The sequence below is a fragment of the Mauremys reevesii genome, linkage group 4 (genome assembly GCF_016161935.1).
Source record: "Mauremys reevesii isolate NIE-2019 linkage group 4, ASM1616193v1, whole genome shotgun sequence".
Taxonomy (NCBI): domain Eukaryota; kingdom Metazoa; phylum Chordata; order Testudines; family Geoemydidae; genus Mauremys; species Mauremys reevesii.
In genome coordinates, this window is record NC_052626.1 from 149886794 (window position 1) to 149911038 (window position 24245).

Consider the following 24245-nt stretch of genomic DNA (forward strand, 5'->3'; position numbering starts at 1 on the left):
CCTCTCACACGGGGATGCTGGGACAAGCTGCAGACCCCTGCAGGTCCTGCACTCACCCAGCCAGGGACACACCCAGCTGAGTTACGTGATTGATCTCCCAGCCACTCATGAACTGTCAGTAGAGGGGATCCAGCCAATCCCCCCCCCAGCGCCCCAGCCTACGACCCCAGGGCTGAACCATCCTGCCCTAGTCAGGAGCCTGACCCGGGTACGTGTATAACACCGTCCACCCCTCCCGCAGTGCGGCGAGGACACGCACCAGCTCTTGTTCCTCAGCAGATCTCCCAGGCACTTCAAGCAAAGCCCCCTGCTTTAGGCACAATATAAAACCGGTTTATTAAGACAGGTGTGAAGTGATTATAAGTAATAAGCATAAAGATCAAAGTTGGTTTCCTAAGAAATAAGGGTAAAATCGCAATCTGAGTTCTATAAACTAGACAGGATTTGAATCAAGCCGTGTCTCACCCTGATGGTCTAGTTCCTTCCTACACAGGCTGGGATTCTCCTGTCCAGCCTGGGCCACCTCCCCTGTTCAGTCTTTGTTCTCCAGACGTGTTTCCAGGTGTTGAGTTGCGGGTGAGGGGGAGTGAGGGCAAATGGTGATCTCACTTCCCCTCTTCAGCTCACTGGAAAGAGCCTTTGCTACGGCGTGAGTCAAGCAGCCTCCACTGTCCGTGTGCTCTCTCTGAGAGGCCTCCATTGTCCGTGTGCTCTCTCTGAGAGGCCTCCACTGTCCGTGTGCTCTCTCTGAGAGGCCTCCATTGTCCGTGTGCTCTCTCCGAGAGGCCTCCACTGTCCGTGTGCTCTCTCTGAGAGGCCTCCACTGTCCGTGAGCTCTCTCTGAGAGGCCTCCACTGTCCGTGAGCTCTCTCTGAGAGGCCTCCACTGTCCGTGAGCTCTCTCTGAGAGGCCTCCACTGTCCGTGAGCTCTCTCTGAGAGGCCTCCATTGTCCGTGGGCTCTCTCTGAGAGGCCTCCACTGTCCGTGGGCTCTCTCTGAGAGGCCTCCATTGTCCGTGGGCTCTCTCTGAGAGGCCTCCATTGTCCGTGGGCTCTCTCTGAGAGGCCTCCATTGTCCGTGGGCTCTCTCTGAGAGGCCTCCATTGTCCGTGGGCTCTCTCTGAGAGGTCTCCATTGTCCGTGGGCTCTCTCTGAGAGGTCTCCACTGTCCATGTGCTCTCTCTGAGAGGCCTCCACTGTCCGTGTGCTCCCTCTGAGAGGCCTCCACTGTCCGTGTGCTTTCTCTGAGAGGCCTCCATTGTCCGTGTGCTCTCTGTGAGAGGCCTCCATTGTCCGTGTGCTCTCTGTGAGAGGCCTCCATTGTCCGTGTGCTCTCTCTGAGAGGCCTCCACTGTCCGTGTGCTCTCTCCGAGAGGCCTCCACTGTCCGTGTGCTCTCTCCGAGAGGCCTCCATTGTCTGTGTGCTCTCTCTGAGAGGTCTCCATTGTCCGTGTGCTCTCTCTGAGAGGTCTCCATTGCATACAGCTCCTAGGACAGTCCTTGGGAGTGTGGGTTCCTTTAATGGGCCACCAGCGTGTCTGGCTCCTCCATTGTTGTACCTGAAAGGCTGGTTGTGGGTGTTCCCAACCTCACAACGTATTTCAGTCATACACACATGGAGCAAAACTTCATAACTTCCCATCACACGATGCAACAGGGTGTTAATGTTCAACAGATCAAGACTTTTAAAGGGATACCTCACAAGGCATGCACTGCACAAACCCTATCATAATCCCATCACCCTGGTCAGTATGGGGGTGCCAGGGTGTTGCTTTGGGGTACAGCGTGTCACAGTTGGGTGGCCATGCGGAGTTCGGCACATGCGTTGGTGCGAGGCTCTGCGATGGAGGTCTCGGCGGGCCTCCATCCTCTTCCTCACACCCTCCTCCGAATTGGCCCTGAGTGGAAGGCGATAGAGACCATCGCTCGGAGAAGGAGAGGAGGTTCTTGGAGATGTGTTGTCCCCTATTTGGATTCCAGCTCCGCCCTCCTTCCCCTCTGCCATGGAGCTGTTCGGTTCGCGGTGGGGAAGGAACGGGAGATGCGGTCGCAACGGACGCTCCTTTCGAATTCTGCGGCTCTGGACGCACGGCCCTCCGTGGAATACAGATCGGGACCACTGTCTCGAAGAACCTCCAGTTACAGGTACATAAGCGCCTCTTCCAGTCCCAGGGGATCAGTTTGTCCTGTTCACCCCCCAATCTCCTTTCTCTCTCTCCAGCAGGTGCTGGGGCAGCCGCGTCCCCGACCTCCCGCCGCAAGCCAGCTAGCCGCTCCTACCAGTGCCCGGAGTGCGGGAAATCCTTCCGGCAGAGCTCGCACCTCCTCCAGCACCAGACCACGCACACGGGCGAGCGCCCCTACCGCTGCCCCGACTGCGGCCGGGCCTTCAGCCAGAGCTCCGACCTGGTGCGGCACCAGCGCGTCCACACGGGCGAGCGCCCCTACCGCTGCCCCGACTGCGGCCGGGCCTTCAGCCAGAGCTCCAACCTGCTCCAGCACCGGCGCGCCAGCTCCGGCACCCGCCCCTTCTGCTGCGCCCAGTGCGGCAAGCGCTTCGGCCGCAGCTCCCACCTGCTCAAGCACCAGGCCACCCACTCCGGCGAGCGGCCCTTCGGCTGCGCCGACTGCGGCAAGCGCTTCGGCCACAGCTCCAGCCTGCTCCAGCACCAGCGGGTCCACGCCGGCCAGCGGCCCTTCGGCTGCGCCGACTGCGGCAAGAGCTTCCTCCAGAGCTCCGACCTGCTCAAGCACCGGCGCGTCCACACCGGGGAGAAGCCCTACACCTGCGGGGAGTGCGGGCGTGGCTTCAGCCAGCGCTCCCACGTGGTCAAACACCGCCGGGTCCACAGCCGGGGCAAGCCCTGAGGGGGCGATCGGGGGGGTGAGGTGGGGGTGGATGAGCCGGGGGAAGGGAGATGGGACAGAGGAGCCAGAGGGAGGTGAGATCGGGAGAAGACGGCCTATGGGGACAGCTCCGGCCACCTGACCCCGAGAGCCTCTGCCGTGGGGCAGCCCAGGACACAGGAGCCGTGTGGCAGCTCACCGGGCTGCCCGAGGTGCATCACCGGGAGCCGGCTGGGCTGTTTTGGCCACAAGGAGCCTAGGACATGGGAGACCCCCCGCGGCACAGACCCTGCGACGGACGTGCCAGCCAGGGGGCTCTCGGTACCGGCCGGACAGAGGCAATGCCCGGCTTCGGGGGAAGCTCGGGGCTCGGCAGAGACTCGGCCAAGGACGGAGACGCTCGGCGGGGAGCTGCACACGCTGCTTGGGGCCGGGCGGGGCGCTGGGAAGGGGATGCGAATGTCAAGTGGGGTCTCTGCCGTGGGGGTGGGTGGAGGCAAGCTCCCAAATTCCCCCCATCCCCTCCCTAAGCCCCAGCCCCCCATCTGCCCACTGTACCCCCAAATCGCCTCCCAGCCCCCTGAGCTGCACCCTGTCCCCTCATCCATTCCCTGCCCCATAGCCACACCCCCCAAATCGCCCCCAAACCCCCTCAGTCACTCCCCCTGCCCCCTATAGCCATTCCCCTGTCCCCTAAAACTGGCTGGGCCCATGGGTCTGAGCCGGGGGATGGTCTGAGGGAGGAGGCGGGATACCGGGCTAGATGGGCCCACGGGTCTGAGCCGGGGGATGGTCTGAGGGAGGAGGCGGGATACCGGGCTAGATGGGCCCATGGGTCTGAGCCGGGGGATGGTCTGAGGAGGAGGCGGGATACCGGCTAGATGGGCCCACGGGTCTGAGCCGGGATGGTCTGAGGGAGGAGGCGGGATACCGGGCTAGATGGGCCCACGGGTCTGAGCCGGGGGATGGTCTGAGGGAGGAGGCGGGATACCGGGCTAGATGGGCCCATGGGTCTGAGCCGGGGGATGGTCTGAGGGAGGAGGCGGGATACCGGGCTAGATGGGCCCATGGGTCTGGCCCAGGGCTGCTGGTCAGATCCTTCTCTCTAGCTCGGTTCCCCCAAAGCCCGGGCCCCTCCGGGACAGCTCAGAGCCTGGGGCTCTGAGGCCAGCACCCCGCTGCAAGGCTCTGGGGGATTTTCCTTCGTCGCCGGCTGAGTGGGGCGCTCGGCGTGGGTCGCGCCCGGGCTCTGGGCAGGAAGCCAATAAATACAGGATGAGAGAAAAGGGCTCCCGGTGTGTGTCTGCCCCACGGCGCCCCACCAGGCCCAGCCAGGACTGTCGAGGGGGAGCGCCCCCTGCTGAGCCCCCCACCTCGCTCCCTGCAGCACAGCGCCCCCTATTGCCCCACAGGGGCCAGCCCTGCCGCCAGGGGAGCGCGGGGGGGGGTGGCCAATGGGAGGGCGGCCGCGGGCGCGTCACGGTTTCCTTTCGCTGCTCGGTGCGAGAGGAAGTGGGCAGAGCAGACGGGGCCAGGTGCAGCGAGAGCTCAAAGCAGCACAGACGCCGCCATGGTGAGCACCCCACGGCGTAGCCCCGGCCCCCCTGCCCCACTCCCCACAGCGCCCCCTGCTGGGCGAGGCCAGGGCTGGGGTAGCCGGGAGCTTCCCCCACAGCCAGCGCCTCTGCCCTGCGCCCCCACAGCAGCCTGCCCCCTCCCCACACTGCCCCCTCCTGGGCTGGGCTGGAAGCCCGGACTCCTGGGTTCTATCCCCAGATCAGGGAGGGGGGTGGGGTCAAGTGGGTCAGAGCAGGGGGGCCGGGAGCCAGGACTCCTGGGTTCTCTCCCCAGATCAGGGAGGGGGGTGGGGTCAAGTGGGTTAGAGGAATGGGGGCTGGGAGCCAGGACTCCTGGGTTCTCTCCCCGGCTCTGGGAGGGGAGTGGGGGCTGGTGGGTCAGAGCAGGGGGGCTGGGAGCCAGGACTCCTGGGTTCTCTCCCCAGCTCTGGGAGGGGAGTGGGGCTGAGTGGTTAGAGCTGGGGGGCTGGGAGCCAGGACTCCGGGTGCTGTTGCTGGTCTGAGGGCCCCCGACCCAGGCTCTCTCTGTCTCAGGATAAGGAATACGTCGGGTTCGCCACCCTCCCCAACCAGCTGCATCGGAAATCTGTGAAGAAGGGATTCGACTTTACTCTGATGGTGGCAGGTAAAGGGTTAAACCCCATGCACCCCTACAGCCCCCCCACTCTGACCCACCAGCCCCCGCTCCCCTCCCCTCCCAGAGCCGGGGAGAGAACCCAGGAGTCCTGGCTCCCAGCCCCCCTGCTATAACCACCAGCCCCCACTCCCCTCCCAGAGCCGGGGAGAGAACCCAGGAGTCCTGGCTCCCAGCCCCCCTGCTATAACCACCAGCCCCCACTCCCCTCCCGGAGCTGGGAGAGAACCCAGGAGTCCGGGCTCACCCCCGCCCCTCCCTGCAGGGGAGTCTGGGCTGGGGAAGTCGACGCTGATCGACAGCCTGTTCCTGACGGATCTGTACAAGGATCGGACCCTGCTGGACGCCCAGGGTGAGTGTGTGGGGACCCAGGGCTGGGGGAGGGTGGGGGAGGGGCGTGAGGGGGAGGCAGAACCCCAAGGGGTGTAGTGGGTGAGTGAGGGGGGTGGGGAGTTGGGGGGTGATCTGGGGTGAGTCTGGGGCACGGCAGGGGAGGGCAGGAGCCAGGGGTGTACTGGGATGCGGCCGGGGTGGGGCGGGACCCGGGGGTGTGTCGGGCTGCGGAGTTGGGTGCGGTGGTCTGGGGGTGTAGTGGGGAGAGTGAGGGGGCTGGGGGTGGGGAGTTGGGGGGTGATCTGGGGGTGTAGGGGGTGAGTGAGGGTCTGGAGGTGGGAGTTGGGGGTGATCTGGGGGTGAGTCTGGGGGCACGGCAGGGGCAGGGCAGGAAGCAGGGGTGTACTGGGATGCGGCCGGGGTGGGGCGGGACCCAGGGGCGTATCGGGGTGGGGGGACCCCGTCCCCCCCCAGCACTGACCCCGTCCCCCCAGCGCGCATCCCGCAGACCCTGGCCATCGAGCGGCGCGCTGTGGAGCTGGAGGAGGGCGGCGTCCGGGTGAAACTCACCGTCGTGGACACCCCGGGCTTCGGGGACGCCGTGGACAACGCTGACTGGTGAGGGGGGGCGGGGGGCACCCTTGCCCAGGCCGGTCCATAGCGGACTATATTGACCGGGTTGGGGATGGGGGAGGGCGGAGCAATGCATTGTGGGATATGCTCACGAAGCCCCCTCCCTTCCTCTCCCCCAGGCTAGTCCCAGTTGGGAGCCCATAGAGGACTATGTGGACTGGCAGGAATGGGGATCTTTTGAGGGGGTGGCAGAGCAGTGCATTGTGGGAACCCCTCACCAACCTCCCCCTTCCCCTGGGCTGGTCTCAGCTGAGGGCCCATACTGAACTATACTGACCAGTAGGGATCCTGGGAGGGGGGAGAGGAAATTCGTGGCGGGGGGGCAGAAATTGGGAGAGTGGGGGTGGGGTGTGTCAGTGCAGTGCATTGTGGGACACAGGCTCTAACACCTCCCCAGGCCTGGTCCCTGCTGGGGGCTGATACTGGACTATATGGACCAGCAGGGATCCTGGGGGAAGTTAGGGGAGGGAGGGGGGGCTGTCAGAGCAGTGCCTTGTAGGGGACAGGCTCTAACCCCTCACAATGGGCAGTCCCAGCTGGGGGGGGTCCATACTGGACTATATGGACCAGCAGGGACTGGGGGGGGGGAGAGGGGAGATTTGGGCCTGGAGGGGGGCTGGTGGAGCAGTGCATTGTGGGACACTCACACTAACCGCCCCCCCTCTGCTCCCCCGGGCTGGTCCCAGCTGGGGGTCCATAGTGGACTATATCGACCAGCAGTTCGAGCAGTTCTTCCGGGACGAGAGCGGGCTGAACCGGAAGAATATCACGGACGGGCGGGTGCACTGCTGCCTCTACTTCCTCTCGCCCTTCGGCCATGGGTACGGGGGGGTGTCACCAGGGGTGGGGGCTGGGACAAGGCAGGGGAGCTTTGGGGTGCATTGGGGCACTGGGAGGGGGGTCACATGGGGTGCTGGGGATTGGAGCTGTACTGGGGGGTCATCTCGGGGCACCAGGGGGCACTGGATTATTTGGGGGTCACTTGGGGATGTGGGGGTGCTGGGGGCATATTGGGGCCCTTGGTGGGCTGAGGGACAGTGGGGGGCACTGGAGGGATGTGGGGGGCACAGAGGCTATTTGGGGGCACCTCACTCCCTGCCCCCCCAGGCTGCGCCCCCTGGACGTGGCATTCCTGCGGGCCGTGCAGCACAAGGTGAACATCGTGCCGGTGATCGGCCGAGCCGACGCGCTGACCCCCCGGGAGGTGGGGGCCATGAAGGAGAAGGTGAGAGTGGGGGGGGGTTCTAGAGGGGGGCAGGCTCCCTCAGCCCCTGCACCCCAAATAGTGCCCCATCCCAACCCATATCCCCAACCCTCCTCCTGCACCCCAAATTCCCCATGATTGCCACAGCCCCCTGCACCCCAGATTCCTCCCGCGTCCTCACAGCCTGCCCCGGTGCCCCAGCTTCCTCTCCTTGCACCCCAAATTTCTCCCAATCCCAACCCCCTTCCCTGCACCCCCATATCCCTCCTAAATGGAAAGCCCCTCCCCCTGCACCCCAAATCCCTCCCAATTCGAAGCCACACCCCAAATTTGCTGCTCAACCCCCACATCCCTCTGCACCCCAATTTTCCCTCCATGTACCCCAATTTTCTCCCAATTGCAGCCCACATCACCCTGTACCCCAAATTCCCCCGATCCCCAACCACATCTTCCTGTACCCTGATTCCCCTGGTGACCCCCCATCCCTGCTGAACCCCCAGGCCCCCTGCTTCTCCCCCAGGGGTGGGGGATGGGTCTGTGTGGCTCATGAGGGTTTTGGGGTGACGCTTCCCCCCCAACACCCCCAGATCCGGCAGGAGCTGGAGGAAAACGCCATCAGCATCTACCAGTTCCCAGACTGCGACTCGGACGAGGACGAGGAATTCAAGGCCCAGGACACGGAGCTGAAGGTGAGAAGGGCCCAGCGCGGGTGGGGGAGGGGAGAGTTCTGGGGGGGCTACAGGAAAGGGGGGGCCCTGGCCACCCCATAACCCCCCTCCTCTGCCTCCTCCCCCTCCCAGCGCAGCATCCCCTTCGCCGTGGTCGGCTCCAATGACATCGTCCGGGAGACCAAGGAAAAGGCCTTCCGGGGCCGCACGTACCCCTGGGGGGCGGTGGAAGGTAGGGGGCGCCGGGAGGCTCGGTGGGGGGCAGGGGGAGTGTAGCGGGGGCTAGGGAGCGCTGGGGGTCAGCTGGGGCACCAGGGGTGGGGATAAGTAGGGGTGCTGGGGTCACTGGCTCACACGGGGGTCGGGGCACTGGGGGAGAGGGGTCAGTGGGGGCACCAGGGGTTGGTAGGGGACACTGGGAGGCAGATGGGTCAGTGGGGGGCACCAGGGGGCAGAGGAGTTGGGGGGCACCAGGGGGACACCGAGGGGGGAGCAGCAGCCCCACGACTCTGTCGCCCCCCCAGTGGAGAACCCGGCGCACTGCGACTTCCTGAAGCTGCGCACGATGCTGGTGCGGACGCACATGCAGGACCTGAAGGAGGTGACCCAGGAGATTCACTACGAGAACTACCGGGCGCAGTGTATCCAGAGCCTGAGCCGCGTGGGCGCCCGCGACCGGGCCAGCCGCATGTGAGCCCGCGCCGGGGGCAGCCGGGGGCAGGGAGGGGGGCAGCAGGCAGAGCTGGGGGCAGCGGGGATGGGGGCAGTGGGGATGGGGGGGCAGCGGGCAGAGCGAGGAACAGGGATGGGGGCAGCGGGCGGGGATGGGGCAGCGGACAGAGCTGGGGGCAGGGATGGGGGCAGCGGGCAGAGTTGGGGGGCAGCGGGCAGGGATGGGGGGCAGTGGGGATGGGGGCAGCGGGCAGAGCTGGGGGGCAGCGGGGATGGGGGCAGCAGGGATGGGGGCAGCGGGCAGAGCTGGGGGGCAGCCGGGCTTGACATGAACCTGGGCACAACGGGGGCCACCCGGCCCCACCTCCCCCTGACCCATCTCCTCCCCCAGGAAACTGTCCCGGCAAAGCGCCACGGAGCTCCCGCTGCTGCCGCTGGAGACGGAGAAACTGATCCGGGAGAAGGACGAAGAGGTGAGTGGGGCACAGGATTTGGGGGGGGGGGGGTGGTCGGGGACCCGGGGAGGCAGATGGGTCAGTGGGGGGCACCAGGGGCAGAGGGGGGGGGGCACCAGGGGAGGGGACGGGAGGGCAGCAGCCCACGACTCTGTCGCCCCCCCAGTGGAGAATGCCCTCCATTACACCCAGCCCCTGCCCCAGTGGGGCTGCATCCCAGCGCCGGCTGAGGGGTCCCCCATTCCCAGCCCCCCAAGCAGCCGTGTCTCACCTCTCCCCCCTTGTCTCGCTCCCCCCAGCTGCGCCGGATGCAGGAAATGCTGCAGAAGATGCAGGCCCAGATGCAGCAGAGCCAGGGGGAGCAGTCGGACGCCCTGTGAGGATTTCGGGGTCCCCCCGGGGGGCAGTACCCCCCAGGGAGCAAGTGTCTTTTGGCCAGAGCAGCAGCAGAAGGGACGGGGGCGATTCTCTGGGGCAGCCGGCGAAGCAGCACTCGCAGCCCCCCAAATCCCTGCTCGCCAGAGCCCCCCAGGCTCCTACCTTCCCTGTCCCCCCAATCACCCCGTTCTCCCCCTTCCTGGCTTTGCCACTAACGCCTCCCTCAATAAACTCACCCCTGTGTTTGCACCACTGCTCCCAGGGTCTGTTTTGGGGGGCCTGACCCCCCTTCTTTCCAGCCCACAGCAGCACGTGTGTGGGGAGGGGGAGCCCCAGACTGGACACGACAGAGAAACGGGCCTCCCAAAAAGGGAAGGTTTTTATTACTTAAAAACACCAAGAAAGAGAGAGAAACTCCGGCCTGAACTTTGGGGGGTCCTGGGTGACGGGGGGGGCTGGTCTGGGATGGGGGGTTGATAAACTGGGGGCACAGGGGTTGCTGTAGGTATTGGGGAGCTGGGGGGTGCTGACGTGGTGGGGTTGGGGACACCCCCATCTCTCTGCCGGGGGTTGAGTCCGTCTCTCAGTCCTGGGGGCAGCAGGCGTCCGTGGGTCCGTCCCGGCGCTGGGCGTCCGTGGGGCGGGCCTGGTAGTGCGTGTACTTGCGGGCCGAGCCGTGGGCGCGGTCGGCCGGGTACCGGGCCCGGTTCCGCTCCAGCTTGCGCAGGGCGGCGCGGGCAGATCCACCCGGCACTGCTGGGCCAGCGACACCAGGTAGAGCAGCACGTCGCTCAGCTCCTCCGCCAGCGCCGCCCGCTCGCCAGCGCCCAGCCCGCCCGCGCCTCCGGCTCCGCCCGCCACTGGCTGCAGGGAGAGACGCGCACGCCGGGGTCACCGGCCACCGGGAGAGACCGACCGACCCGGGGCGCCGGGAGACCGAGCGACCGACCCAGGGCGGGGGCGCCGGGAGACCGAGCGACCGACCCACCTAGGGCGGGGGCACCGGGAGAGACTGACCGACCCACCGACCCAGGGCGGGGCGCAGGGAGAGACCGACCGACCGACCCACCGACCCAGGGCAGGGGGGGGGGGCGCCGGGAGAGACCGACCGACTGACCCAGGGCGGGGGGGGCGCCGGGAGAGACCGACCGACCCGGGGCGGGGGTCGCCGGGACACCCCCCACCCCACCCCATGTGCCTGGAATTGTCGGGTGCAGCCACTAGGTGGCGACGTTCAAATCCCCCCACCCCGGGCAGTGTCACAAGTGCCGGGGGCTCAGCCTGCCCCTGGGGGGGTCTGTGTGTGGGGGGGTGTCAGGTCTGTCCCTCCATCCCCTCCCCCTCCGCATACTCACAAGAGCTCGGCCACTTCCCCCACTTCGCCCACCAGCGCCAGGAGCAGGTTTCGGGGCTGGTGGAACCGGCCCCACCCCCGCTCGGCCACGAACTCGGCCTGGAGCCGCCGGCTGGACAAAGAGAAATGGGGGGGGGGAGATAGAAAAGTGTGAGCAGCTGGGCTGCGGGTCGGGAGTGAGGGGCACCGGCAGGGCGGGGGGGGCAGGGCTGGGCTGGCAGGGGCTGCGGGTCGGGAGTGAGGGGCACCGGCAGAGCTGGGGGCAGGGCCGGGCTGGCCGGGGCGGGGGGTCGGGAGTGCGGGGCACCAGCTGGGCTGGGGGGGGCTGCGGGTCGGGAGTGAGGGGCACTGGCAGAGCTGGGGGAGCCCAGGGCTGGGCTGGCAGGGGCTGCAGGTCGGGAGTGAGGGGCACCGGCAGAGCTGGGGGGCAGGGCTGGGCCGGCAGGGGCTGCGGGTCGGGAGTGAGGGGCACCGGCAGAGCAGGGGGGGTAGGGCTGGGGGAGCCCAGGGGGCTGCAGGTCAGGAGTGAGGGGCACCGGCAGAGCTGGGGGCAGGGCTGGGGGCCCAGGGGCTGCAGGTCGGGAGTGAGGGGCACCGGCAGAGCTGGGGCAGGGCTGGGGCCCAGGGGCTGCAGGTCGGAGTGAGGGGCACCGGCAGAGCTGGGGGCAGGGCTGGGCTAGCAGGGGCTGCGGGTCGGGGTGAGGGGCACCGGCAGAGCGGTGGGGGCAGGGCTGGGGAGCCCAGGGGGCTGCAGGTCGGGAGTGAGGGGCACCGGCAGAGCTGGGGGAGGGCTGGGCTGGCAGGGGCTGCGGGTCGGGAGTGAGGGGCACCGGCAGAGCTGTGGGGGGCAGGGCTGGGCTGGCAGGGGCTGCAGGTCGGGAGTGAGGGGCACCGGCAGGGCGCGGGGGGTGACTCACATGTCCTCCAGGGAGGGGTCAGCGCTGAATGTAAATGCCCCTGGGGCCCCCCCCTCTGCTCCCGGGTCTTCAGCTTCGGAGATCTCGACCGGAGACTGCGCCCCCTGCAGGAGCCGGAGGGAACAAGGTGACCCCAGAACCCCAACTTCACCCGGCCCCGCCCCCCCCGCTAGTGTCTGGGGCCCCGAACACACCGGGGGGGGCTCAGCAGTTGGGGTCTGGGCCCCAGTCACCGGGGGGGGGGCCGGGGCTGCAGGTCGGGAGTGAGGGGCACCGGCACGTCGCTCCCCGCCCCGGAATTCCCGCCCCTCCCCCGCACCTCGCTGCCCTCCCGGCGCGCCCCGTCCATGCCGCCCTGCAGCCCCGGTTCCGCGCCGCCCCCTCCAGCCAATCAGAGCGGGTGCCTGCCCGGCCCGGCCAATGGGCTCGCCCGACCGGCGGCGCAGCCAATCAGGACGCCCGAGGCAAGGGGAAGGGGACGCGCGGAGAGCGAAGTTGTACCGAGCATGCGCAGTGACGCTGCTGACGCGGCTGCCCGGCCCCTGCCCGGGAGTGCGAGTCTCGCGCCCGCTCCGCGCAGATGGCACGTGGGGGGCGGGGCCAGGTCCGAGCTGGGCGGGGTCTGAGCGGGGGGCGGAGCCATTGCTGGCTGGTCACCCCTGCGGGGGATGGGCACCGCGGCCAGCCCCGCCTCCATTACCAGTGCGAGTCCCCCGCCCCCCAGTGCCGGCCCCGCCCCCAGCCCTGCCCCCCCGCCCCCCAGTGCCGGCCCCGCCCCCAGCCCTGCAGCCCGCCCCCAGTGTCCTCCTGCCCCAGCCCTGCCCCAACCCTGCCCCCAGTGCCGGCCCCGCCCCAGCCCTGCCCCCTGCCCCCAGTGCCGGCCCTGCCCCAGCCCTGCCCCCGCCCCAGTGCCGGCCCCGCCCCAGCCCTGCCCCCCAGTGCCAGCCCTCCCCAGCCCTGCACTCCCTGCACCTCCAGTGCTGCCCCTCCCCAGCCCTGCCCCCACACCCATTACCAGTGCCAGCCCCTCCCCAACCCTGCCCCCGCCCCCAGTGCCAGCCCCTCCCCACAGCCCTGCTCCCAGTGCCGGCCCCGCCCCCAGCCCTGCCCCTGCCCCCAGTGCCAGCCCCTCCCCAAACCCTGCCCCCAGTGCCGGCCCTCCCCCAGCCCTGCCCCTGCCCCCAGTGCCAGCCCCTCCCCAAACCCTGCACTCCCTGCACCTCCAGTGGTGCCCTCCCCAGCCCTGCACCCCCAGTGCTGTCCCCTCCCCAGCCCTGCACCTCCCAGCACCCACAGTGCTGTCCTCCCCAGCCCTGCACACTCCCCGCACCCACAGTGCTGGCCCCTCCCCCCAGACCTGCCCCCTGCCCCCCCCAAACCAGCCCCTCCCCCTCTACACTCCGCTGTGAGGGCTGCATTTCATGACGACGCTGAGGATTTGGGAAAGGAGCTGACGAAAGCCAGGTGTGTCCAGGGTATATTCTGCCCGCGGGATGCAGAACAGGCCTGTTCCTCGGGGTGTGTGTTTGCAGTAGGGTGACCACACCGCAAGTGTGAAAAATCGGGATGGGGTGGGGGGTAATAGGAGCCTATATAAAAAAAACCCCAAACCGGACTGTCCCTATAAAATCGGGACATCTGGTCACCCTAGTTTGCAGCGACGGAGGCGTTGGAGCTCGCCTGACGTCGCGGCGCAGTGGGGGAACAGGCCCGAGACAGGGTCTCAAACATACGCCAACTCTCAAGGGTTTGTGGCTCTCAGCGTTTCTTTCCTAGTGCGCCGGAGGAGTCCCCTGCGGTGGAAAGGAGTAATAACGAAATACGCCGCTGTTCGTTCAGGGTTTTACATCCACTCGCCCTGCAACTCCGCTTGCAGAATACTTGCTAAGCAGCCCTGAAAAACGCAGACAGGGGGGCCGGGTCCTTTCTGCTCCAAAAAGTTGCTTTTTCTCAAGTGTTATCCCCTAGGGACGGGGATGATGTCGCCTAAGCAGCTTGTCACGGCTAAAGTGTCATCCTGACTTCGTGAGTAATAAACGTCGCGGACGTAAGGCTGTGACACTGTGTCCCTCCAAGCAGCCCCCCGACCCCCCCACTGCGAGATGCTGATGAGATGGCTGGGACAACGCCTGCCTTGTGAGGGCTCTTTGTTAAACTCTTGCTCGGCCGAACGTTGCTCTCCTGTTGGCTTGCGTGTGCTGTCGTTGGCTGGGAAGTTATGAATACAGTAGAACCGCAGAGTTACGAACACCAGTTCTGAACTGACTGGCCAGCCACACCCCTCGTTTGGAACGGGAAGCGTGCGGCCAGGCAGCAGCAGAGACACCCACCCCGAAAAGCAAACACGGGACGGGACTCGGCTTAACACGCAGCAAGGGAAAGCAGCATTTTGCTTCGGCACAGGAAAGTTTCCAGGCTGGAGAAGTCAATGTTCCGTTGTGAACTTGCGAAGGAACAAACCCTAATGTTTGGTTCAGCGTTAGGAACGTTTCAGAGGTTGGAACAACCTCCCTTCCCTAGGCCCTGGGGGTCTGTAACTCCATTGCCAAGAGCTGCTACTGAAACATGTTGTGAGGTTGGGAACGCCGGGACCCTGCCTTTCAGTCCAAACAAGGAGCAGCGCTGGCTGGCCAGACGGGCGTGGACGGCCCATCAGAAAAGCTCCACTCTCCCCCAGGCCCTGAGAGAGGCCCAGTGTGAAAGGCTGGTGGGTTGGGAGGGGTCAGGGGGTCCCATAGTCCAGCCTGCACCCTGGGGACCCCCTCCCAAAGACAACACAGGCTTTGGGAACCCATACGAGAGTGGGCGACAGACCTTGTGCTTAACACCTCAAGTGTCTCCATTCCCCTTTCTCCGGTGAGAGAACTCCCCTGCCAGGGCCACGTGCGCTGTGCACCCTGCAATGGCGTCTGACGGACCCAGAGATTTAGGATCCCCCGGCCAAGAACCTTCACAAAAGCCGTAAAGTCCCTTTGTGCTTGTTAAATGTTTGTCGTGCCTGTGACCGACGTGACACTGAGATGTGTATGTTACAGGGGCTGCTTTAGTTCAGAGTCTTCAGCGTTTCCGAAAACCGATTTTGCCAAAAAGCCGGACGAGGCCAAAACCTGCCTGTAACAGACCTCAGTGTGGCGGGTGCGGAGACGGTTTCTTTTTATATTTGGTTGTTTTCTGACCAGGGTCTTCAAACACCCCTGCTTGTGAAATCCACATTCTTGGGCAGTTACGTTTCCTGCCTGGAAATTTTCTCTGATTTTATTTGGTTAAAATCTTACAGGCGATCTCATGATTTCAAATGGGATTCCATCTCCAGCCCCTGCCCTGCCCCTGCTCCATGGCCCCCGCCCCCACTCTGCCCCAGCCCCAAAGCCCCCACCCTGCTCCGCTCCTACCCCGCCTCTTTCCACCCCTGCTCCGCCCCAGCCCTGCCCCCACTGCCCTGAGTTCTGCAGCAGGGTCGGGCCCCCCTGCCTCCCAAGCCAGCTCCCCCCCACCCCCCAGGCCTGCCCCCCCCGCACCCTCCCGCAGGGGGGCTGCGTGTGGCCCTAGAATAGCTAGGGACGGCCCTGCCGGTGACTTTGGAAATATCTGGTAATTGCTTATCTGACCATCCGTGTCCCCGTTCTCTGATCGGCAGGTGGGACTCGCCCATACTGGCAGAGGGAGAAAGGTCGTCGTCGTGCACACCAGGAACCGAGCCCTGGAGCTCCTCGAACAGCATCACGGACACCAAGGAATCTTTCAAACGAGAACCGCGCTGACCGCCCGATACTATTGGCCTGGGATGATGAAGGACATCGTCCAGTGGGTCCGTAACGGAACCAGACCCTGCCCCATGTCACGGGCCGTGGCAGTGCCGATTTGAAACAGGCCGTGCAAAGCCGCGGTTCCCACACGTGGCGTGAAAATGTAAACGCCTTTCCCGTGCGATCGTCTTCTCGTACGAGAACGTTAATGTCGCCGTGTGGTTCCGTCCCAACTAGGTGGAGCGATGTGTGAAGCGCCAGAAGGGGAGAAAAGCTGTAACTCTGCACACCCCCGTGCAAAGCACAACGGACACCCCCGTGCAAAGCAGAAAGGTGAATTTTGGACTCGGAGGCATCTGCTATGTAGCTTCTGAAATATCTTTTACACCCACATCAGTCAGAATTTGCTATCTTTGGAGGATGGGACATGGGGACCCCTTGCCTGGCACTGGGACATGTCTCCTCTGGAGTGGAGGGGCGGGGGCTGGGCAAACGGGTGGCCCCTCGCCCGGTGCTGGGACAGGCCCCTCTGGGGTGGGCAGGGGCTGGGCACGTGGGGTCCCCTTGCCTGGTGCTGGGATGCGGCTGGATCTGGGGTGGGGGTGGGGGGCTGGGCTCACGGGGACCCCTCGCCCGGCGCTGGGACGCGGCCCCTCTTGGGGGGAGGGCGGAAGCCGTTTATACTCTGTGTGAAGTGCATCCTAGGTGTTTTTTCAGACCCCCTCCCGCCCTGGCCAGTCCCACCTCCTGGCCAGCCCCTCCCACACCCCTGCTCCTTCCACGCCAGGAAGTGTGTCCTGCTCCAGCTCTGTCCAGCTGCCCCTTGCTCCCGGACTCCACTGAGTGGCGGTGGCAGGTAAGATCCCTCCCGTTCAGGGGGTCCCCGGCCCCCAAGTCCCAGGCCCAGGAGCTCGGGGTCCGTGGCAGTGGAGTGGGAATTCCTCTGCCCTGATTGTTTGCTCTGGGACAGATTGGGATGGACTTTGCCTTGTGCTGGGGGAGGGGGTTTCCTGCAGACAGGCCGGAGGCGGAGGGGGAGAGGCAGACAGGATCCTGGGGTGGCGGGAAGAGCTGGGAGTGAACCCCTTCTCTGTCTCCCCTCGTGGAAGGGAGGGGAGGGCACCCAGGAGTCCAGGGGAAAAGGGGGAGCTGGGGGCGCTGGCTGCGGGGGGAGCTCCTGGCTTGTCCAGCCCCAGCTTCTTCCAACAGGGGGCGCTGTGTGGAGGGCGTGGGAGAGCTGGCTTTGGGGGGAGCTCCCGGCCTCTCCCAGCAGGGTTGCACTGGCTCTGGGAACAGTTCCCCTTTTCCTCCACTCGGTGGTGCCATAAAGATGCCCCACCTTGTGGGAGCAGCTTACGCTCTGGTATGTCTTCTCCCCAATGCCTCTATGGTTTCCTGTTGCAGACCGACGCCATGACGTCCCGCCTGGATCTCTCCCACCTCCTCCCGCCCCCCCGCTTGCGCCAGCTGGTCCGGGACTGGCTCCAAGAGGATGCCCCGGCCTTCGACCCCGCCGGCTGTGCGGTGGGGGAAGGCCTGGAGCGCGCTGCCCTCCTCTGCAAGTCTCCCGGGGTGTTGGCTGGCTGCCCCTTCTTTGACGCCGTCTTTACCGAGCTGGGCTGCACCGTGGAGTGGTTCCAGCCCGAGGGGGCCTGGCTGGAGCCTGTGGCCCGCGTGGCCGAGGTCCGCGGCAAAGCCCGCCACTTGTTGCTCGGGGAGAGGACTGCTCTGAATTGCCTGGGACGGTGCAGCGGGGTGGCCACAGCCACGGGACGGGCCTGCCGGCTGGCACAGGAAGCCGGCTGGCACGGGCAAGTGGCCGGGACGAGGAAGACCACGCCGGGTTTCAGGCTGGCCGAGAAGTACGCCCTGCTGGTGGGGGGAGCTTCGGGCCACCGCTACGACTTGGGTAGTCTCATCATGCTGAAGGATAACCACGTCTGGGCTGCGGGAGGAATTGCCCAGGTAAGCGGGTGGGCCTGGAAGTACTGTGTGTGTGTGGGGGGGTCTCCTACCCGGATGCCTGGGTCCCGTTACCCCTCCCAGTCTCTGGGAGCACGGTGTGGCCCCCTGTGGGAGCCATCACAGATGCCTGGATCCCATCCCCATCTCTGGGAGTACCGGGGGCGGGGCCATGTGTCTCCTACCCGGACGCCTGGGTCCCATTCCCTGCCTGAACTCTCTCTCTGCCTCCAGGCCATCCAGGAAGCCCAGCGAGTGGCTGGCTTTCATCTGAAGCTGGAGGTGGAGTGTCGTTCGCTGGTAGAGGCACTGGAAGCCGCAGAGGCCGGATCTGACATCATCATGCTAGATAACTTCTCCCCGGAGGTACTAGGGAGTCTGGGGGCTAGCGGGTGGGGTGGGAGGACCCCTAGCTCCTTCCCTTATAACCCTGCCCCTTGTCCCTCTAGGATTTGCATCCCGCCGCCAGTGCCCTGAAAGCCGCCCACCCCCGGGTGATGGTGGAAGCCAGCGGGGGGATCTCGGAGGAGAATATCTCCCAATTCTTCGGCCCGTGTATAGACGTCCTTTCTCTGGGATGCCTCACCCAGTCGTCCCGAGCCGTGGATTTTTCCCTCAAAATCTGTCGGGAGACACCAGTCCAGAGAGATTTTGCCTTCTAAGACCATAAGCCCCAATTTTCAGGGCAGAGTGTGAGATTTTAGCTCAGTGAAATCAAAGGTCAGGGAGTTTCACAGATTAACAGATAAAATTTTCTAGTTTCTTCCATGTACAGTATGCTGTTTTGATTTTCTCACTTTGAATCTTTCCTAAGAACCATCAGACACTTCATTTCCTAACCTGGGATTGAAATTTTAAGCTCTGTAAACTCATGTGGTGGGGAGTTCCACTGGCTACTGGTTAAAATCATCTTCCTTCTAAAATGTGATACCTTAATTTGCCCACTATAATTCTGTCCTAAGATGTATCACATGCTAAATTTTCTAAGACATGTGTGAAATTTTAACTCAAAATTGTGTGTCAGGAAGTTCCAGAGGTTAATTGATACAATTATTTCATATGTTCCCTCTAAGATGTGCTGTCTTGATTTGTGCACTTTAATTTTGCCTTAAGAGCCATCGCATACTAAATTTTCTAAAACCACATGTGCAGTTTTAGCTCCCTAAAATCATGTGCCAGAGTGTTCCACAGATTAATGTCTAAAATCATCCCATATCTTTCCCCTGAAATGTGCTGTCTTGATTTTACATTTTTGAATTGCTCCGAAGAACCATCAGGTCCCAAATTTCCTGAGCCGTGTGTGAAATTGTAACTCCATGAAATCATGTGGCAGGGCGTTCCATAGATTAACAGATAAACGTATCTAATTTCTTCATTCCAAAACCTGCTGTGACATCCTGACCTGACTGACGTTGTAGGAAAATAACCACAGACTTCAGTGGGGCCAGGATTTCAGCCACCGCCACTTCATTAGCCCACCTTGATCCCTATATAAACAGCCAATGTGCCCCACTCCAGAAGCAGTCGCAACAGGACAGAGCAGGACACCGAGAGAGTTAAAAACAGGTTTCCTCATCTTTATTGAGACTTTTTTTCCCTCAATTCTTGACACAGGTCCTGATCAGTTTCTTAAGACTCTGGCTGCAGGGTGGGGAAGGGCAAGATTGTGGGGTCCCAGGTCCCCACCCCAAAATCATAATAAATAAGAGTGGGGTCTGCAGTTTGGGGGTCCAAAACTGAAGCTGATTTGGCGTCATATGGAGGAGATGCCCCCAACCTGGGGGGTGTGGGTGGATGGGACCCCACAGCGTCAGCCCCCTGGATGGGGGGCAGGGGAATTTGGGGGGGCCTGATGGATTTACTCCCCTTCTTTGTCTTCACCGTGTGTAATGACGTAGCAGATGTTCTTGTAGTCCACGTTGCCGGCCACATCTGGAGGAAAAGCTGCCCACATGTTCTTGATCTGGGGGCGGGGGACAGGAGCAAGAGGAGAGTTAAAATGGGGGTGACCCCACCCCCAAAGCTAGGGTCTGTGCTCCATGATCCCAGACCCCACCCACTGCTGCTGTGGGAGGGACCAGGTTGGATGGGATGATCTGGGGGGTGATGGGTTAGATTGAGGGGATGGAGTTTGTATTGGGGTTCAGGGGGTCACCCCCGAATTTCTCACCTCTTCCGGGGTGAATCTGTCGCACTGTGTGGTCAGAAGTTCTTCCAGGCTGCGAGGGGGAAAGAGAGAGAGTGGTGATCAGACACCCCAAATTCTGGAGAGACACCCCCAATTTCTGAGCCCCGGCGTATACCCTCCCCAACACCCCACACCATGGGGAGAGTGCCCTCTGCTGGGGAGACCCCCTCCCTGCGCGCTGTCAGGGCTGGAGTCACTCCTAGCGCCCCTGCCCCGGGGAGACCCCCCACACCCAACCCCTAGCGCCCCCTGCCCCAGGGAGACCCTCACACCCAACCCCTAGTGCCGCCTGCCCCAGGGAGACCCTCACACCCAACCCCTAGCGCCCCCTGCCCCGGGGAGACCCTCACACCCAACCCCTAGTGCCCCTGCCCCGGGGAGACCCCCACACCCCACCCCAAGCGCCCCCCGCCCCGGGGTGACCCCCACACCCAACCCCTAGCGCCCCCTGTCGCGGGGAGACCCCCCACCCAACCCCTAGCGCCCCAGCCCCGGGAGACCCCACACCCAACCCCTAGCGCCCCAGCCCCGGGGAGACCCCCACACCCACCCCTAGCGCCCCCTGCCCCAGGGAGACCCGCCCCCCCAACCCCTAGCGCCCCTGCCCCGGGGAGACCCCCACACCCACCCCTAGCGCCCCCTGCCCCGGGGAGACCCCACACCCAACCCCTAGCGCCCCTGCCCCGGGGAGACCCCCACACCCAACCCCTAGCGCCCCCTGCTGGGGACAGGGATACTCACAACTGCTTCTTGATGGTGCCTTTGCCCTCGGTGTCCAGGATCTTGAACGCCCCCATGATCACGTCCTCGGGGTCAGCACCTGGGGGGCGGAGAGGGTGAGAATTGGGGGGCTGGGGCGTACCAATGTGGGGTGAATGGGGATGGGCGGGGCAGTAATGGGACATACCAATGGGGATGGAATGGGAGGATGGGATGTACCAATAGGGGAGAGGCTAAGGGGGGGGTGGGATGGAGCAGTAATGGGACATACCAACGGGGAGGGGGAGCATGATGGGAAGTACCAATGGGTAGTGGGTTGGGTGGAATGCAGGTTGGGGAGCATGATGGGAAGTACCAATGGGTAGTGGGTTGGGTGGAATGGGATGTACCAATGGGGTTGTGATTCGGGGGATGGGATGTACCAATGGGTAACAGGGAGCAGGATGGGGATGTGATGGGGGGGATGTGTCAGCGGGTGGGAGGTGGAAGTTGTGGGGGGAAAGATGGGCACATACACGGGGAGGAAACGGGGATGTACCAAGGTGCGGGGAGGAGGAGATGGGAAGATACCAAAGGGGAGCAGGATGAGGGGAGATGGGATGTACCAAGAAGGTATGGGAATATACCAAGGGGAAACAGGATGGGGGCATACCAAAGGGGAGCACGATGGGGGGAGAGGGGGATGTACCAAGCACGATGGGGGGTCACTCACCCTTGAGCTTCTCCCCAAACATGGTGAGGAAGACGGTGAAGTTGATGGGGCCGCTGGCTTCCTTAATCATGGCCTCCAGCTCCTCGTTCTTCACGTTCAGGCGCCCTGCCAATGGGGTGAAGGGTTATAAAGCGCGGGGGGGAATCCCATCCCCCCCTCCTGGAACAGGTCCTTCCCTGCCCAGCTAGACCCCACCCCCCTTGGAATGGTCCCTCCCACCCCAGAGAAGCCCCTCCCACCCTGGTCTGGCCCCGCCTCTTTACCCATGGCAGCGAATGTGTCTCTCAGGTCTTCCTTGTCGATGATGCCATCTCTATTCTGGTCAATGACGGTGAAGGCCTAAGTGGGAGAGGAGCAAAGGATCATGGGAATGGAGAGATGCCAAGGGCCGTATGGATCTCTGCAGCCCGGCCTCCCCCCACTGCCCTCCCCCCTTGCAGCTGTCCCCCAGAGACACCTGTCACCCAGCCCGCGTTCTCGGCTCCTCGGGGACGGAAGGAACGCCAGGAATCCCCGTCTGGCGGCGTGCCCCCGTCCCGATGCAGCCCCCCTCCCGTGGGGGACAGGTGCTGCATGCCGGAGGAGCTGAGGAGCTCTCCAGAGACGGGGGGAGGGAAGCTACCCCCCAGCAAAGATGGAGATGTCCCATTGGCACCCTTCCCCCACCCAATTCCACGTCTCCAGGGATTTCCTTGTAAGGTGCCTCCAACCCCAATCACAGATGTCGCGTCTCCACCCACCAGCCCCCAAAATAGATGCCTGGTCCTCGGGATCTGGGGAAGGAAACAGCCCGGTCTGTGCCGGGAGGGATGGGAGCTGGGGAGAGGGCCGCCCCCCGGAAGAAGGGCGCAGTGGGGAGGCATCTTTCTGTCGGATTGGGCGAGGCGGGGTCATTTGGGGGGGGTCGCGGGAGCGAGGAAGACTTGGGGAGAGGGAGCCCCGGACCTCACCCTAGAATATCAAGGTTTGGTGGGACGATCCCACCCCCTGGAGACAGGGGAATAGACTGGAGGGGCCAATCTTCCCCCCACCCTCACCCCTCCCTGCTCTTCATCCACCCTACCTCCTCCTCACCTCTTTGAACTCCTGGATTTGGGTTTGGTCAAACATAGAGAAGACATTGGAGCTGCCTTCGGCTGCCTTCCTCTTCGCCTTCTTGGGTGCCTGGGTTTTTTTTGGGGGGGGGGGAGTGGAGGGGAAGAAAAGCAGACAGGCTGTGGCATGACAAAGGTTAACCCTGACCCCCCCACCCCCTGACCCCAGATCTGAGCCCTGGACATAGGTCTGGTGCCCCATATCACCCTCATCCTCCCTGTCTGTGATCAGCGGGTGCAGAGCCCAAGAGATGGACTGGGGGAGCTCTTGTGGTGCACCTAGAGAAGTGGGGGTTATTGGGGGTGCATGGGAGCTAGCAATGGAATTGGGGTGCAGTGTGCAATCTTGGGGGGCTACAAGGAGGTGCAGGGGAGATATGGGTGGAATTGTGGTGCATAGGGGGACATTGAGAGGTGCATGGGAGTTATTGGGGGTGCATGAGAATTACTGGGATGTGCACGGTGTTAGCGGGGAAATTGGGGTGCACAGCAGTTATTGGGGAGCATATTGGAGTTAGAGGGGAAAATAGGGGTGCATATGAGTTATTGGGGTGCATGGGAGTTAGTGGGGGAAATGGGGGTGCCTGGGGAAACACCTGTTAAGCAATGCAAGTGGGGGGCCTCAGCTGTGTCTAGGGGCAGTTATGAGATGGGGTGTCTATTGGTGAGGGGGTAACAGTCCCCCAGTGGATAACAGGGCTATCCCAGGCTTTTTCCCTTGGGGTATCTGGCCTTAAATCAAAGGTGGGGTGCTTTTGCCCAGGCTAGAGGGAGAGGTTTGGGTGCCCCAAGATTTTAGCCCTAGGGTTGGAAGATACCCCAGGGACACAGATTCTGCTGCCCCCCTAATACACATGGGGGATTAATTTTTGTCTGTGCCCCCCCCAGATGGGGCCACCATGGCTCAGTTGGGTGTCGGGACCCAGATGACCCCACAGTCTGCGTGACGGGAGGGCGGTGGAAGGGGACAGAGATCCGGTGGGGATGGGGGCCCAAGCACCGTTTGTCTGTGCATCGGACTCCATCTCTCCCCCCTCCCTGCCTAGAGCACCCTGGTGGCCTGGGGAAACCGCGGGGGAAGGGACCCGGATAGACGTGACCCCAAAACCTGCAGGAGAGTAGGACATGTCTGAGCCATCTTAGGGGGATACCTGGAGACAGACAGGTGCAGGAGGGAGGGGGGGTGGGGATGGATGGGTAGCTAGAGGTGAGGGGGGATAGACAGATGGATGGCTAGATAGGGGGTGTATGGATCTAGAGAGAGAGGAGTGGGGGGATGGGGCTAGAGAGATAGATAGAGGGGTGTATGTGAGGATGGATAGATAGAGTGTAAGGGATAGATAGATGGATAGAGGGGGTGGATGGGGATAGATGGATAGAGGGGGTGGATGGGGATAGATAGATAGATAGAGGAGGTGTGTGGGGATAGAGAAATAGATAGAGGAGGTGTGTGGGGATAGATAGATAGATAGATAGATAGATAGATGGGGTGGTTGGGGATAGGTAGGTAGGTGGGGGGGACAGATGTCTTGATTGATCCCCTGGTAATTTCTCTCCACACTGTAGCTTTCCACAGGCGGGTCCGAGTATCCCAAAGCCGCGGCGTGTGGGTCTCTGTTCAATTCCCCGGGGTCCGTCCATCCGTCTGCCTGTGTCCGTCTCACTTACCATCTCCTCTCGGCGGGCGGGCGGGCGCAGCTGCTGGGAGGTCTCTGCTGGCGGGGGAAGCTGGGCAGGCTGCAGAGCCCTGCCAATCCCCCTGGGGTTATATAGCGCTCCCGGGGGGTGCCGGGGGGGTGACGGGCCAAGCGCTAACTATAGCAGCATCTTCAAGTTTGGCTCGGAGGAGCCCAGGGCTTGAAATAGATCCCGGCCGGGCCGCTCCTTTCTTGGAGAAAGGAGACAGGAGAGGTGGGATCCCTCCAGTCTGCTTGGCCCCCAGGCTGCCCCACATGACCCCCCGAGGGTCTCCCCCGACCCCCTATATTGCCCCAACATAGAGCCTGCCAGCTTCCATGACCTGCTTCTGCCCCATTCACCTCCTCTGCTGCCCCCGGGTGTCACCCCAATATTGGGCCCCACCTGCTCCCCAATATCACCCCCAGTATGGGTCCCCCCTCTTTTGCACCATCTGCTGCTCCCTGTGTCACAC

At 63.8% G+C, this 24245-nt stretch overlaps 5 protein-coding genes across 15 annotated transcripts in view; 3 read left to right on the top strand and 2 right to left on the bottom strand.

The window, feature by feature from the left end:
- The window catches only part of LOC120404127 (zinc finger protein with KRAB and SCAN domains 7-like), a 28667-nt gene extending 25776 nt beyond the window's left edge, over positions 1-2891 (top strand). Inside the window, exon 9 of the mRNA XM_039536126.1 lies at positions 2331-2891. Coding sequence (XP_039392060.1) covers positions 2331-2867 — 537 coding nt within the window. The 3' untranslated portion in view covers positions 2868-2891. The remainder of the gene's footprint in view (positions 1-2330) is intronic.
- A 624-nt stretch (positions 2892-3515) lies between these two features.
- SEPTIN1 (septin 1) lies at positions 3516-9649 on the top strand. The gene is made up of 11 exons (XM_039534298.1): positions 3516-4419; positions 4958-5048; positions 5323-5409; positions 5885-6008; positions 6710-6844; positions 7131-7248; positions 7815-7916; positions 8028-8127; positions 8420-8585; positions 8959-9040; positions 9322-9649. The coding sequence occupies exons 1-11, from the start codon at positions 4417-4419 to the stop codon at positions 9400-9402; spliced, it is 1089 nt and encodes a 362-aa protein (XP_039390232.1). The 5' UTR covers positions 3516-4416; the 3' UTR covers positions 9403-9649.
- On the bottom strand, positions 9633-12089 carry DCTPP1 (dCTP pyrophosphatase 1). The gene is given in 6 exon segments (XM_039534341.1): positions 9633-10135; positions 10138-10224; positions 10227-10264; positions 10756-10866; positions 11672-11775; positions 11991-12089. Coding segments are annotated over 6 exon segments (522 nt in total). The 5' UTR covers positions 12021-12089; the 3' UTR covers positions 9633-9983.
- A 965-nt stretch (positions 12090-13054) lies between these two features.
- Positions 13055-19040, top strand: QPRT (quinolinate phosphoribosyltransferase). 11 transcript variants are annotated; one of them, XM_039534286.1, is made up of 9 exons: positions 13055-13135; positions 13448-14167; positions 14707-14806; positions 15309-15479; positions 15655-15750; positions 16205-16273; positions 16822-17382; positions 17614-17745; positions 17829-19040. In XM_039534286.1, the coding sequence occupies exons 4-9, from the start codon at positions 15456-15458 to the stop codon at positions 18039-18041; spliced, it is 1095 nt and encodes a 364-aa protein (XP_039390220.1). In that variant the 5' UTR covers positions 13055-13135; positions 13448-14167; positions 14707-14806; positions 15309-15455; the 3' UTR covers positions 18042-19040. The 11 variants fall into 11 exon arrangements, with proteins under 11 accessions (XP_039390220.1, XP_039390221.1, XP_039390222.1 ...); XM_039534287.1 differs by having other exon boundaries at positions 13448-13696; XM_039534288.1 differs by lacking the exon at positions 16205-16273.
- Positions 19041-19203: 163 nt separating this feature from the next.
- Positions 19204-23917, bottom strand: MYLPF (myosin light chain, phosphorylatable, fast skeletal muscle). Its single transcript, XM_039534342.1, has 7 exons — positions 23762-23917; positions 22074-22163; positions 21263-21338; positions 21000-21104; positions 20309-20387; positions 19550-19598; positions 19204-19342 (listed from the first exon to the last, which is right to left on the bottom strand). The coding sequence occupies exons 1-7, from the start codon at positions 23762-23764 to the stop codon at positions 19238-19240; spliced, it is 507 nt and encodes a 168-aa protein (XP_039390276.1). The 5' UTR covers positions 23765-23917; the 3' UTR covers positions 19204-19237.
- Between the last annotated feature and the right edge of the window lie 328 nt (positions 23918-24245).

What these genes read in the sequence shown, in the direction of transcription:
- MYLPF (XM_039534342.1), bottom strand. An exon ending in AGACACATTCGCTGCCATGG is followed by an intron (nt 21,105 to 21,262) that starts GTAAAGAGGCGG and finishes CCCCATTGGCAG; the next exon opens with GGCGCCTGAACGTGAAGAAC. An exon ending in ACAGATTCACCCCGGAAGAG is followed by an intron (nt 19,343 to 19,549) that starts GTGAGAAATTCG and finishes CCCCGCCCCCAG; the next exon opens with ATCAAGAACATGTGGGCAGC.
- SEPTIN1 (XM_039534298.1), top strand. An exon ending in CTTTACTCTGATGGTGGCAG is followed by an intron (nt 5,049 to 5,322) that starts GTAAAGGGTTAA and finishes CCCTCCCTGCAG; the next exon opens with GGGAGTCTGGGCTGGGGAAG. An exon ending in TCCGGGAGAAGGACGAAGAG is followed by an intron (nt 9,041 to 9,321) that starts GTGAGTGGGGCA and finishes CGCTCCCCCCAG; the next exon opens with CTGCGCCGGATGCAGGAAAT.
- QPRT (XM_039534286.1), top strand. Translation starts at nt 15,456, where the DNA reads ATGATGAAGGACATCGTCCAGTGG. An exon ending in TGAAGGACATCGTCCAGTGG is followed by an intron (nt 15,480 to 15,654) that starts GTCCGTAACGGA and finishes CGTCCCAACTAG; the next exon opens with GTGGAGCGATGTGTGAAGCG. An exon ending in CCACTGAGTGGCGGTGGCAG is followed by an intron (nt 16,274 to 16,821) that starts GTAAGATCCCTC and finishes TTCCTGTTGCAG; the next exon opens with ACCGACGCCATGACGTCCCG.